At 50.1% G+C, this 14,823-nt stretch overlaps 1 protein-coding gene across 1 annotated transcript; it reads left to right on the forward strand.

Moving 5' to 3' along the window:
* Window positions 1-1,294: 1,294 nt before the first annotated feature.
* DPF2 (double PHD fingers 2) lies at window positions 1,295-14,169 on the forward strand (the record flags this gene model as incomplete). The annotated part of the gene is made up of 10 exons (XM_083881338.1): window positions 1,295-1,346; window positions 3,167-3,327; window positions 4,143-4,250; window positions 5,126-5,289; window positions 6,257-6,349; window positions 7,220-7,298; window positions 11,685-11,822; window positions 12,406-12,534; window positions 13,079-13,191; window positions 14,047-14,169. Exons 1-10 carry the CDS (start codon window positions 1,315-1,317, stop codon window positions 14,167-14,169), a joined length of 1,140 nt encoding a protein of 379 aa, XP_083737464.1. The 5' UTR covers window positions 1,295-1,314.
* Window positions 14,170-14,823: the final 654 nt, after the last annotated feature.

Here is a 14,823-nt window from a genome sequence, read left to right on the forward strand (position 1 = left end):
AAATTTGAACATATTTAGTTCATTTAGGTTTGATAAAAAGGGAAAAAGAGCTAAAAAAAAAAGGATTTTTTTTATTTTAGTAGGAGTTTTTGGGGGTGAAGAGGCTTTGAGGGTGGTTGGGTTTGGTTTGGAACATAAACAGACACAGAATTTGGGGAGATTTGGGGTCTGAGGGATCCATCCTCACTTATCCCTAAACTCATCCTCTCCTGTCCTTCATTTATTTCCCATTTCCCTCCCAACCTTCACCCCTTTTTCATTTTTATCCCCCAAAAAACCTCCTTCCCATTGCCCTTCCCTAAATTCCCTTTCCATTCTCCCTCTTCTCCCTTTCCATGAAAATATTGAGGTTAAAAAAAGACCTTTGGGATCATCAAATCCAACCAGGTCACCACTGAACCCCCTTGTGCCACATCCTGGAGGTTTTTTTTGGATAATTCCAGGATTTCCACCACATCCCTGAGCAGGACAAACCTTCCCGTGAAGGAACTTTGCTGAATAAACTTCTCCTGTTGAAACTCGAGGCTGTTTCCTCTCGTTTTATCCATTGGGACAAGGGGATCTCACCTCCATTCTCATTCCAGGGAGTTGTGGGGAGAAATGGGGTCTCTCAAGGCTTTTTTTTTTTTTTTTCAGGATAAAATCACTAATTTTCCATTATTTCCCCCTCAATTTCTGTTCATTTCTCCCTCACTTCTGCCCATTTCTCCCTCACTCTCCCTCCTTCTTCTCTCCCATTTTTTCCCCTCATTCTCCTCTCATTTTGTCACTCATTTTCCCCCTCGTTCTGTCCCCTCCATTTCCCCGCTCACTCTCCCTCCTCCACATCCCCCTTATTCTCCCCCCATATCCCCCACTCTGCCTCCCTCCTTCATCCCCAATCCCCTCCCTTTTCTCCTCGCACCTTCCTCCATTCCTTTTTCTAGGATTTTCCCCCTTTTTTCTGCACTTTTCTCCCTCAGATCCTTTTCCCGCCCTTTTTCCCCCTCAGACCTTCGCGCGCGCGCCCCTTTTCCCGCCTTTTTTCCCCTCTCGCCTTGTTTCCCGCCCTTTTCCCCCGCGCATGCGCGCCGCGCGCACAGCGCCGCCCAGCGGCCGGGAGGACTCCACTCTCCCCTTTCCTTCTCCTCCGCCTTCTCCGCCTTCTCCTTTCCCTCCTCCTCCCTTTTCTCCCTCTCTCTCCCCGCTCCTCCTCCTCCTCCTCCCTCCATCCTTCTCCCTCCTCTTCCTCCTCCTCCTCCTCCTCCTCCTCCCTCAGCCCGCCCCTTCCTTCCCCGCGCAGGCGCCCCGCGGCGCCCCGGCGGCGGAGCCAAGATGGCGGCGGTGGTTCAGAATGTGGTCAAGCTGTGAGTGCGGGTTCCCCCCCTGAGCTCCCCTCAAACCCCTCAGAGCCCGGTTCCCCCCCGCGGGGCGGGAATGGTTCGGTCCGGGCCGGGCGCGGGAAGCGGAGCCCCCCCGTGACCCCCCCGCGCGCCGGGCGGGACCAAGTGGGCGGGGAGGGGGGGGCGGCCGAGGGGACACCGCGTATTGTTCGGGGGGAACTTTGCTGGGAGGGGTTAAAGACACCTTAAACACCTTAAAATCCTCCTCCGCAAAGCCGGGAGGGCCTCAGGGGTTTTGTGTGAGAGGGTCCCCAGAGTCCCGGGGGGGTCCCGCAGGTCTGGCCCTCAGAAGGTCCTGGGAAGGGCAGAAAGGGAGAGTTTATTCTGTAAAAGGCTTAAAATTCCCTTTAATGTGTCCCTGTGTTTCTTTGAGCTGCTTTATGTGTCCCTGAACTGCCTGTAGAGCGTCCTGTAGAGGCCAAGGACGGGGGGAGTCATCCCAACACATCCCTGGAGATTCCTGAATATCTCTGGATATCCCTAAATATCCCCAAATATCCCCAAATATCCCCTGTCCTTCCCTGCCCATTCCTGCCCTCATTCCCAGCGAGAGGGTCCTGAGGAGGCCGAGCTGGGGGGACCCTTCCCTGTAGTTCCCTTAAAATCTTTGTATTTCCTTCTGTACCCATGAATTTTCCTCTAAATCCTCGTGGTTCCTTCTAAATCTTTGTATGTCCTTGTATATTCTTGTATTTCCTTGTATATCCGTGGATTTCCCCCTAAATCCCTGTACTTGTTTCTAAATGTTTGTATATTCCTGTATTTCCTTCTAAATCCCTCTATTTCCTCGTGTATCCCTGATATTTTCCAGGGTTTTATCCCTGAGGGATTCCAGGTTTATCCCTGATATTCTTCAAGGTTTTATCCCCAATATTCTCCAGTTGTATCCCTGAGAGTTTCCAGGTTTACCCTGATATTTTCTGGGGTTTTATCCTTGAGGGTTTCCAGGTTTATCCCGATATTCTCCAGGGTTTTATCCCTGATATTCCCCAGTTGTGTCCCTGACACTCCACTGGTTTCCCTGAGTTCCCTGAGGCACAACCCTCATTCCCCAATTTCCCCATTCCCAGTGCTGGGCCATGAGCCCTCTTGGGCCCCATTCCCTGTGCCAATCCCTGTGCCATTCCCTGTGCCATTCCCTGCCATTTCCAGTCCCAATCTCTGCCATTCCCTCTGTCTGTCCTTGCTATTCCCTGTTCCATTCCTTGTGCCATTCCCTCTTCCATTCCCTGTGCCATTCCCTGCCATTTCCAGCACTGATCCCTGCCATTCCCTGTCTCCATCCTACCATTCCCTCTGTGTGTCCTTGCTATTCTGTGTCCCATTCCCTGTCCCATTCCCTGTGCCTGTCCTTGCCATTCCTGACACCAATCCCTGCCATTCCCTGTGCCAATCCCTGTGCTGATCTCTGCCATTCCCTGTCCCAATCTCAGCCATTCCCTGTGCTAATCCCTGTGCCAATCCTCACCAATCCCTGTGCCCTCCCAGGCTGGGGGAGCAGTACTACCGGGACATTGCCATGGAGCAGTGCCACAGCTACAACGCCCGGCTCTGCCCTGTGCTGTGCCTGTGCCATTCCTTGTGCCCTGTGCCATTCCCTGTGCCAATCCTCACCAATCCCTGTGCCCTCCCAGGCTGGGGGAGCAGTACTACCGGGACGCCATGGAGCAGTGCCACAGCTACAACGCCCGGCTCTGCCCTGAGCTGTGCCTGTGCTGTGCTGTGCCCTGTGTCAATCCCTGGCTCTAACCTGTGCCATTCCCTGTGCCCTGTGCCATCCCCAGGCTGGGGGAGCAGTACTACCGGGACGCCATGGAGCAGTGCCACAGCTACAACGCCCGGCTCTGCGCCGAGCGCAGCGTCCGCCTGCCCTTCCTGGACTCCCAGACTGGAGTGGCCCAGAGCAACTGCTACATCTGGATGGAGAAACGGCACCGAGGGCCTGGTACGGGGAATGAGGGGGGAAATGGTGGGGGAATTACAGGGGAGTGATGGGAGAACGATGGGGAAATGGTGGGGGAAATGATGGGGGAATGAGGGGGAAATGATGGGGGAATGAGGGGGAAGTGGTGGGGGAAATTATGGGGGAATGAGGGGGAAATGGTGGGGGATGATGGGGAAATTATGGGGAAATTATGGGGGAATGATGGGAAACCCCAGGGAAATGATGGGAGAATGATGGGAAATTATGGGTGGACAAAGAGAAACAATGAGGAAAAGATGAGAGAATGGGAGGGAAATGATGATGGGAAACTCCAGGGAAATGATGGGAAACAATGGGAGAATGATGGGAAACAACAGGGAAATTATGGGAGAGTGATGGGAAACAATGGGGAAATTATGGGAAACAATGATAAAAGATGGGAAACCCCAGGGAAATGATGGGACAATTATGAGAAACAACAGGGCAATGGTGAGAAACAATGGGAGAATAACGGGGGAAATAACAGGGAAACAAAGAGGGAAGAGGAGGAGAAAAACAAGGAAACACCAGGAAAACAAGAGGAAAACATTGGGAAAACACTGGGGAGATGGCAAGAGACAGAAAACCACGGGGAAAAAAAAAAAAAATGGGGAAACACCAGGACAACGATGAGAAAATAAAAAAACAGGAAAACAACCGGGAGGGGAAGGGAACCAGGGTCACTTTGGGCTATTTTGGTCAAGTCCAGGAGTGTTTTATCCCCCCTGGGACAATCCCCAGCAGTTCTGTCCCTGCCCTGGGCAGATTTTAGGGAATTTTTGGGGGTTTCTCCCCAGGTTTGGCAGCGGGACAGCTCTACTCGTACCCGGCCCGGCGCTGGCGCAAGAAACGCCGCGCGCACCCCCCGGAGGACCCCCGGCTCTCCTTCCCCTCCATCAAACCCGGTAACTCCTGCTGGATTCCCTGGATTCCCCCTGGAGCTGGCGGTGTCCACCACCCACCCTCCTTTTTCCCATTTTTCCCCTGTTTTTCCTATTTTTTTCTGGTTTTTTTTTCTATTTTTCTCCCGTTTTTCCCTATTTTTTTCATTTTTCCCCCTTTTTTCCCACCATTCCCCCCCCCATTTCTTCCCATTTCCCCCTGTTTTTTTCCTATTTTTTTCCTGTTTTTTTTTTCCTGGTTTTTCCCCCCTTTTTTTCCCCATTTTTTCCCATTTCCCCCCATTTTTTCCTATTATTTTCCTGGGTTTTTTTTTCCCTTTTTTTCCCATTTTCCCTCTATTTTTTCTCCGTTTTTTTTTTCCCTATTTTTCCCTGGGTTTTTTTCCTATTTTTTCCCCTTTTTTCCCATTTCCCCCCTATTTTTTTCCTTGTCCTATTTCCCCCCATTTTTTTCTTATTTTTCCCTCTTTTTCCCCCATTTTTCCCCCTTTTTCCCATTTTCTCCCTTTTTCCCTATTTTTCCCCCTTTTTTCTCTTTCTTTCCCCCTTTTTCCCCGTTTTTCTTCCCATCCCCCCATTTTTTCCCTATTTTTTCCCCATTTTTCCCATACTTTTCCCCATTTTTCCCATACTTTTCCCCATTTTTCCCATACTTTTCCCCCCATTTTACCCATACTTTCCTCCCTATTTTTCCCCATTTATCCCCCTATTTTTTCCCCATTTCCCCCTATTTTTTTCCAATTTTCCCCTATATTCCTCCCATTTTCCCCCTATTTTCCCCCCATTTTCCCCCATATTTCCCCCATATTCCCCCCCATTTTTCCCCCTATTTTTCCCCCATTTCCCCCATCATTCCCCATTAATTTTTCCCTGCCCAGACACGGATCAGGCCCTGAAGAAGGAGGGGCTGCTGTCCCAGGACGGGAGCAGCCTGGAGGCCCTGCTGAGGACGGACCCGCTGGAGAAACGCGCCCTGCCCGACCCCCGCCTGGACGACGACAGCCTGGGGGAGTTCCCTGTGGCCAACAGCCGGGCCAGGAAGGTACAGCCTGGAATTACCACCTGGAAATGGGAATTCTGTACCTGGAAATGGGAATTGTGCACCGGGGAATGGGAATTGTGGGGTGGGAAATGGACAATGACAGCCTGGGGGAGTTCCCCGTCACCAACAGCCGGGCCAGGAAGGTACAGCTGGAATTCTGTACCTGGAAATGGGAATTGTGCACCGGGGAATGGGAATTGTGGGGTGGGAAATGGACAATGACAGCCTGGGGGAGTTCCCCGTGGCCAACAGCCGGGCCAGGAAGGTACAGCTGGAATTCTGTACCTGGAAATGGGAATTCTGAACCGGGGAATGGGAATTGTGAACAGGGGAATGGACATCGACAGCCTGGGGGAGTTTCCTGTCACCAACAGCAGGGCCAGGAAGGTACAGCTGGAATTACCACCTGGAAATGGGAATTCTGTACCAGGGAATGGGAATTGTGGGGTGGGGAATGGACAGTGACAGCCTGGGGGAGTTCCCTGTGGCCAACAGCCGGGCCAGGAAGGTGGGAATGGGAGTTCTGTACCTGGAAATGGGAATTGTGAACCAGGGAATGGGAATTGTGCAGCGGGGAATGGGAATTGTGGGGTGGGGAATGGACCACGACAGCCTGGGGGAGTTCCCCGTGGCCAACAGCCGGGCCAGGAAGGTGGGGATGGGAGTTCTGAACCTGGAAATGGGAATTCCAAGGAGGAACTGGGAATTCCAGGATTGGAACATTTTTTCCCTATTTTTTTCCCATTTTTCCCCCATTTTCCACATTTACCCCCATTATTTCCCCATTATTTTCCCCAAATTTTCCCCATATTTTCCCTGTTTTTCCCCCATTATTTCCCCATTTTCACCCCATTTTTTCCCCGTTTTTCCCCCATTATTTCCCCAATATTTCCCCCATTATTCCCCCACTTTTCCCCCACTTTCCCCCAATTTTCCCCCCTGCTGACCCCCCTGTGCCCGTCCCCAGCGGATCCTGGAGCCGGACGATTTCCTGGACGATTTGGACGACGAGGATTACGAGGAGGACACGCCCAAGAGGAGAGGGAAAGGCAAGGCCAAGGTGAGGGAAAACAGCACAAAAAAATTCTTCCAAACCATTTTTCCCAAATTCCCGAGGGTTTGGTGTCACTTTTTCCCAAATTCTCGAGGATTTGGTGTCACTTTTTCTCAAATTCTCAATTGTTTGTTCTAATTTTTTTTCCCAAATTCCTGAAGGTTTGGTGTCACTTTTTCCCAAATTCCCCAGGATTTAGTGTCAGTTTTTCCCAATTTATGAGAATTTGGTGTCATTTTTTTCCCAAATCCCCAAGAATTTCGTGTCAGTTTTTTCCCAAGTTCCCAAGAATTTGGTGTCATTTTTTCCCAAATTCCCAAAGATTTGGTGTCAGTTTTTCCCAAATTCTCAATTGTTTGTTGTAATTTTTTTTCCCAAATTCCTGAGGGTTTGTTGTAATTTTTTTTCCCAAATTCCTGAGGTTTTGGTGTCATTTTTTTCCCAAATTCCCAAGAATTTCGTGTCAGTTTTTTCCCAAATTCCCAAAAATTTCGTGTCAGTTTTTTCCCAAGTTCCCAAGAATTTGGTGTCATTTTTTCCCAAATTCCCAAAGATTTGGTGTAATTTTTTTCCCAAATTCCCAGTTGTTTGTTGTCATTTTTTTTCCCAAATTCCTGAGGTTTTGGTGTCATTTTTTTCCCAAATTCCCCAAGATTTGGTGTCAGTTTTTCCCAAATTCCCAAGAATTTAGAGTCAGTTTTTTCCCAAATTCCCAAAGATTTGGTGTCAGTTTTTTCCCAAATTCCCAAGGATTTCGTGTCATTTTTTCCCAAATTCCCCAGGATTTGTTTCCATCCCCACCCCGTGCCCCTGCAGGATTTTCCCTCCCCCTTCTCCTCATCCCATTTTCCCCCAAAATCCCGATTTTTCCCTCAGGGAAAAGGCGTCGGGGGCGCTCGGAAGAAACTGGACGCGGCGATTCTGGAGGACAGGGACAAACCCTACGCCTGTGACAGTGAGTGATCCCACCCCAAAAATGGGATTTCAGCCCCAAAAATGAGATTTCACCCCCAAAAAATGAGATTTCAGCCCCAAAAAATGAGATTTCAGCCCCCAAAAAATGAGATTTCACCCCCAAAAAGTGAGATTTCAGCCCCCAAAAAATGAGATTTCAGCCCCAAAAAATGAGATTTTACCCCCAAAAAATGAGATTTTACCCCCAAAAAATGAGATTTCAGCCCCAAAAATGAGATTTCAGCCCCCAAAAAATGAGATTTCAGCCCCAGAAAATGAGATTTCAACCCCAGAAAATGAGATTTCAGCCCCAAAAACCAGAGATTTTTAGGGCCCCTCTCACTTTCCTCCCCTGGAATTTTCCCACTGGGAATTCCGGGAATGGTTGAAACAACAGGATAAAAATCAGGATAAAAAATCCCCAAAACCCCCCAAAAAATCCCCAAAAAATCCCAAAAAAATCCCCAAAAAATCCCCAAAAAAATCCCCAAAAATCCCCAAAAAAATCCCAAAAAATCTCCAAAAAATCTCAAAAAATCCCCAAAAAATCCCCCCAAAAATCCCCCCAAAAATCCCCAAAAAAATCCCCAAAAATCCCTAAAAAATCCCCAAAAAATCCCCCCAAAATCCCCCCAAAAATCCCCAAAAATCCTCAAAAAAATCCCAAAAAATCCCTAAAAAATCCCCCCAAAATCCCCCAAAAAATCCCAAAAAAATCCCCATAAAATCCCCAAAAATCCCTAAAAAATCCCCAAAAACCCCCCAAAAATCCCTAAAAAATCCCCAAAAACCCCCCAAAAATCCCCAAAAAACCCCCAAAAATCCCCAAAAATGCCCCAAAAAATCCCCAAAAATGCCCCAAAAAATCCCCAAAAATGCCCCAAAAAATCCCCAAAAAATCCCAAAAAATCCCAAAAAAATCCCCAAAAAAATCCCAAAAAATCCCCAAAAACCCCCAAAAATCCAACGGGGGAATCTCGAAGCTCCTTTTTTTCCTGCTCTTCCTCCTCCTCCTCCTCCTCCTGTCCTGCCACTTCCCAGCACTGAATTCTCTGGCTCCCCTCGAGGTCCTTGTGGTTTTTCCTGCCCTTTTTTCCCCCAATTTTCCATGTTTTTGTGTGTTGTGTGGTTTTTCCGTGTTTTTGCGTGTTTTTGTGTGTTTTTTGCATGTTTTTTGCGTGTTTTTGTGTGGTTTTGTGTGTTTTTGTGTGTTTTTCCGTGTTTTTTGCGTGTTTTTGCGTGTTTTTTGCGTGTGTTTGGTGTCCGTGTCCTCTCACCACTTCTCTTTCTGTGTTTCAGACAGTTACAAACAAAAGCATTCCTTGAAACCTCCCGACCGAGGTAGTTCCGCTCTCTCTCTGCTCCTTTTTTCCTGCTTTTTATTTTCCTTCCTTTAATTTTTTATTTCCCCTTTCCTGATTCCCCCTTTTTTTTTTAATTTTTTTTAACCCCATCAAAAAAAAAAAGAAAAAAAAAGAAAAAAAAAAAAAGAAAAAAAGAAAAAAAAAAGAAAAAAAAAAGAAAAAAAAATTAATTATTTATAATTATAATAATAATAATCAAATGCCCCTGTGGAGGCCCCGGGGAGGGAGAAGCCAAAAGGCCACGGGAGCGACGTCAACACCCCCTGACCCTTCGAGTTTGGGAAAACAAAGATTAAAATCCCCCCCTGTGGAGGCAGCGGTGGGAAAAACACGGAATTTTTCCACCCCAATCCTCAATCCCGGGATTCGCTGCTGCCCCCAGAGCTCCTCCCCCAGGGGGGTTGTTTTTCACCTTTAAAAAAAGAAAAAAAAACCACAAAAATTCGGGAATTTTGGGATGTTCCCCAGGCTCCCCTTCCTCACCCCGAGAGGAGAATTCCAGGAATTGTGTTTGGAGTTTGGGATGGAGGTTTTTGAAAGGGGGTGGGAGGGAAAAAAAAAAGGTGATTTTGGAACTAAAAAAAAAGTGAATTTGGGAGGGAAATGAGGAATTTTGTGGGAATCGGGTTGGAATTGCTGCTCTGCCCTCGGTGCTGCTCCAATCCAAGAATCCCACTGATCCCAGGACAATTCCCATGGGTTTTGTCCCAAAAAAAAAACTCCTTTTGGAATTTCAGCCCCTTTTTCCCTGATCCAGCTGCTTTTTCCCTGATTTTTCCACGGTCTGGGGGAAATCCAGAAACTTTGTGGTGTTCCCAAAAAAGCTCCAAAAAATCTGGGAAATCTCATCCCAAAGTGGCTCATTCCCAATTTATGGAAAAAAAAAAAAAAAAACCAAAACAGGGAGAACACAAATAGGGAATTTCCCCTCCAGTGCTGGTTTTTTTTGGGATTTTATCCCAATTCCTCAGGCTGGGAAGGAGCTGGATCCTTCCCATGCCAAAATAGGGCTGGAAAGGGATTTTGGGGTGTCCTTGGAGAAGGAAAAATCCCAAAAAAAAAAAACCTGGAAAAGCTGGAGTTGATTCCCTGATCCACAAGGAACCAGATGGAGAAAGGAATTCCCCAAATTCCGGGGTGGGAAAGGGGAAAACTGATAAATTTGGGGGTTTGGGGTTTGGGTGGATCCGTGGGCAAATCCCAAATCCCAAATCCCTCCTCGGAACCCCAGAATTCCCAGAAATCCCCAAGGATTTCACCTTGGGGTGGGAATTTTTTGGGGTGGGAATTTCTTCAATACATTCCGAGGAAGGGTTTTGCCATTGGGTTGATCCAGGGGAATTTACCTGGAATTCCTTTGGGAAATCTCAGGGAATTTACGTGGAATTCTTTTGGGGATCTCGGGGAATTTACCTGGAATTTGAGCTTTGAGATTTAGGATTTGGGGTTTGGGATTTGCAATTTGGAATTTAGGATTTGGGGATTTGCGATTTGGGGTTTGGGGGATTTGGGGTTCAGGATTCAGGGTTTGTGATTCGAGATTTGGGGTTTGCAGTTCAGGATTTGAGATTTGGGGTTTGGGATTTGGGACTCAGGATTTGCATTTCAGGATTTGGGATTTGGCATTCAGGATTTGGGATTCAAGATTTGCAATTCAGGGTTTGAGGTTTGGAATTCAGGATTTGGGATTGGGGATTTGGGATTCAAGATTTGGGATTGGGGATTCAGAGTTTGGGATTCAGGATTTGCGATTTCGGGTTTGCAGTTCAGGATTTGGGATTTGGTATTCAGGATCTGGGGTTGAGGAACTGGGTATTTGGGATTCAGGATTTAGGATTCAGGATTTGGTGTTCAGGATTCAGGATTTGGGGTTGAGGATTGGGTATTTGGGGTCCAGGATTCAGGGTTTGTGATTCAGGATTCAGGATTTGGTGTTCAGGATTCGGGATTTGGGGTTCAGGATTCAGGATTTGGGATTGAGGATTCAGGATCTGGGGTCCAGGATTGGGTATTTGGGGTCCAGGATTGGGTATTTGTGATTCAGGATTCAGGATTTGGGGTTCAGGATTCAGGATTTGGGGTCCAGGATTGGGTATTTGGGGTCCAGGATTGGGTATTTGGGGTCCAGGATTGGGTATTTGGGGTCCAGGATTGGGTATTTGTGATTCAGGATTCAGGATTTGGGGTTCAGGATTCAGGATTTGAGGTTCCGGATTGGGTATTTGGGATTCAGGATTTGCAGTTCAGGATTTTGGGTTTGTGATTCAGGATCTGGGGTCCAGGACTGGGTATTTGGGATTCAGGATTTGCGATTTTGGGTTTGTGATTCAGGATTCGGGATTTGGGGTCCAGGACTGGGTATTTGGGGTCCAGGATTCGGGATTTGGGGTCCAGGAGTGGGTATTTGGGGTCCAGGATTCGGGATTTGGGGTCCAGGGTTGGGTATTTGGGGTCCAGGATTCGGGATTTGGGGTCCAGGACTGGGTATTTGGGGTCCAGGGTTGGGTATTTGGGGTCCAGGATTCGGGATTTGGGGTCCAGGACTGGGTATTTGGGGTCCAGGACTGGGTATTTGGGGTCCAGGATTCGGGATTTGGGGTCCAGGACTGGGTATTTGGGGTCCAGGGTTGGGTATTTGGGGTCCAGGATTCGGGATTTGGGGTCCAGGACTGGGTATTTGGGGTCCAGGATTCGGGATTTGGGGTCCAGGACTGGGTATTTGGGGTCCAGGACTGGGTATTTGGGGTCCAGGATTCGGGATTTGGGGTCCAGGACTGGGTATTTGGGGTCCAGGATTCGGGATTTGGGGTCCAGGAGTGGGTATTTGGGGTCCAGGGTTGGGTATTTGGGGTCCAGGATTCGGGATTTGGGGTCCAGGACTGGGTATTTGGGGTCCAGGGTTGGGTATTTGGGGTCCAGGAGTGGGTATTTGGGATTCAGGACTCAGGGTCTGGGGTCCAGGGCTGGCTCTCTGTTCCCCCACCCCTCTCCTGACCCCCTTCTCCCCCCATATCCCCCCGCAGTCTGCGGGAAGCGCTACAAGAACCGCCCGGGGCTCAGTTACCACTACGCGCACTCGCACCTGGCCGAGGAGGAGGGCGACGACAAGGACGACTCGCAGCCCCCCACCCCCGTGTCCCAGCGCTCCGAGGAGCAGAAATGTAAGGGTTAAAAACTTCCCCCTGCCCCGGGAAACGCTGGGCAAAAATGGGAATGGGAAATTCCCCGAAAAATCCCGGAAAAATCGTAAAAATCCTGGAAAAATTCCTAAAAAAATCCTGCAAAAATCACAGAAAAATCCCAAAAATCCCCCTGGGAATGAGCAAAACCCTGGCTCATCCCCAGGGGAGAAATTCTGAAAAAAATCCTAGAAAAATCCCGGAAAAATTCCCAGAAAAATCCCAGAAAAATCCCCAGAAAAATCCCAAAAATCCCCCAGGGAATGAGCAAAACTCCAACTCATCCCAAGGGGGAGAAATTCCCAAAAAATCCCAGAAAAAAAATCCCAAAAATCCCAGAAAAATAAAAAAAAAAAAAATCCCCCTGGGAATGAGCAAAACCCCTGCTCATCCCCAGGGGAGAAATTCTCAAAAAATCCCAGAAAAATTCCCAGAAAAATCCCGGAAAAATCTCAAAAATCCCCCAGGGAAATCTCAATGCCCCGGCTCATTCCCGAGGGAGGGAAAATCCCAAAAAATCCAGAAAAATCCCAAAAATCCCTGGGGAAATGTCGTTTTTTTCCAGCCAAGAAGGGCCCCGATGGGTTGGCCCTTCCCAACAATTACTGCGATTTCTGCCTGGGGGACTCCAAGATCAACAAGAAGACGGGACAGCCCGAGGAGCTCGTGAGCTGCTCCGACTGCGGCCGCTCCGGTCAGGGGCTGGGGGGGATTTGGGGGGGATCTGGGTCATCCCGGGGGGCCTGGGGGGGATCTGGGGTCATCCCGGGGGGCCTGGGGGGGATTTGGGGTCATTCTGGGGGGCCTGGGGGATTTGGGGTCATCCTGGGGGGATTTGGGGTCCTGGGAGAGATTTGGGGTCCTGGGAGAGATTTGGGATCGTGGATCCAGGGGTTTTCTCCTCCTGCAGTGTCCCCAATGTCCCCCTGATGTCCCCAGGGCACCCGTCGTGCCTGCAGGTCACCCCGGTGATGATGGCAGCAGGGTGTGCCCTGTGTCCCTGTCCCTGGGCTGTCCCCCCATGTCCTTGGGCTGTCCCTGCAGTGTCCCCATGTCCCTGATGTCCCCAATGTCCCCTGATGTCCCCAATGTCCCCAGGGCACCCCTCCTGCCTGCAGTTCACCCCGGTGATGATGGCAGCAGGGTGTGCCCTGTGTCCCTGTCCCTGGGCTGTCCCCCATGTCCCTGGGGTGTCCCTGGGCTGTCCCCAATGTCCCCAATGTCCCCCCTGTCCCCAGGGCACCCCTCGTGCCTGCAGTTCACCCCGGTGATGATGGCCGCAGTCAAGACCTATCGCTGGCAGTGCATCGAGTGCAAGTGCTGCAACATCTGCGGCACCTCCGAGAACGACGTGAGAGCACAGAGCACCTGGGGGGGCACAAAAGTTACCTGAGGGGGCCCTAAATCATCTGGGAATGCCCCAAAACCACCTGGGGGGGCTCCAAAATCACCTGGAGGGCCCCAAAATCACCTGGGAGGGCCCCAAAATCACCTGAGGGGACCTAAAAGTTACCTGAGGGGGCCCTAAGTCACCTGGGGGGGGTTCAAAATTACCTAGGAGGGCTCCAAAATCACCTTAGAGCACCTAAAAGTTACCTGGGAGGGCCCAAAAGTTACCTGGGAGGGCTCCAGATTTACCTGGGAATGCTCAAAAATCACCTGGGGGGGCTCCAAAATTACCTAGCGGGGGACAAAATCACCTGGGAGGGCTCCAAACTCATCTTGGGGGGGGCTAAAATCATCTGGGAATGCCCCAAAATCACCTGTGAGGGCTCCAAAGTTACCTGTGAGGGCCCCAAAATCACCTGGGAGGGCTCCAAAGTTACCTGTGAGGGCCCCAAAATCACCTGGGAGGGCCCAAAATCACCTGGGGGGCCCCCTGAAGTTACCTGAGGGTGCTCAAAATTATCTGGGAATGGCCCCAAAATCACCTGGCGGGGCCCAAAATCACCTGAGAGAACCCCAAAATCACTTGGGAGAAGCCCCAAAATCACCTGGAATGCCCCAAAGTTACCTGGGAGGGACAAAATCACCTTGGAAGGCCCCAAAATCCCCTGGGAGGGCCCCAAAATCACCTGGGGAGGGGACAAAATCACCCAGGAATGGCCCCAAACCCACCTGGGATCCTTTCAGTGACCTGTGGGACACGGGAGAGGCTTTTTTTGGGGCAGTTTTGGGCTGGGGCTGATGGGATGTCCCGGGGCAGGACCAGCTGCTGTTCTGTGACGACTGCGACCGCGGGTACCACATGTACTGCCTGACCCCGCCCATGGCCGAGCCCCCCGAGGGTGAGTCCGGCCCCCCAAAACCTCGGGATTCCACCCCATAACCTGCTCTGGGATTGCCAAAACTTCCCCTGGGATTCTGCCCCAAAACCTCCCCTGGGGGCCCCAAAACCTCCCCTGAAATACACAAACCCTCCAGATTCTGCCCCAAAACCTTGAGATTCTACCCCAAAACCTCCCCTGGGGGCCCCAAAACCTCCCCTGGGGCCCCAAAACCTCCCCTGGGGGCCCCAAAACCTCCTCCTCAGATTCCGCCCCAAAACCTCCCCTGAAATACCCAAACCCTCGAGATTCTGCCTCAAAATCTGCCCTGGGGGCCCCAAAACCTTGAGATTCTGCCCCAAAATCTGCCCCGGGATCCCCAAAATCTGCCCTGGGGGCCCCAAAACCTCCCCTGGATCCCCAAAACCTTCACTGAAATCTCCAAAACCTCCACTGGGACTCCCAAAACCTCCCCTAAAATTCCAAAATCTCAGGATTTCACTCCAAAACCTCCCCTGAGATCCCTGAAACCTCTGGGGTTCCTGAAATCTGCCCTGGGGTCCCCAAAACCTCCCCTGGGGTTCCCAAACCTTTTGGGTTCCTCCTGATTTTCCCTCTGGGATGTGGGGAGGGGATTTTATTGTCCCAAATCCTCCTTTTCCTCCTCCTTTTCCTCCTTTTCCTCCTCCTTTTCCTCCTTTTCCTCTTCCTTATTT

Source organism: Zosterops lateralis (assembly GCF_965231275.1).
Source record: "Zosterops lateralis genome assembly, chromosome: 33".
Classification (NCBI taxonomy): Eukaryota; Metazoa; Chordata; class Aves; order Passeriformes; family Zosteropidae; genus Zosterops; species Zosterops lateralis.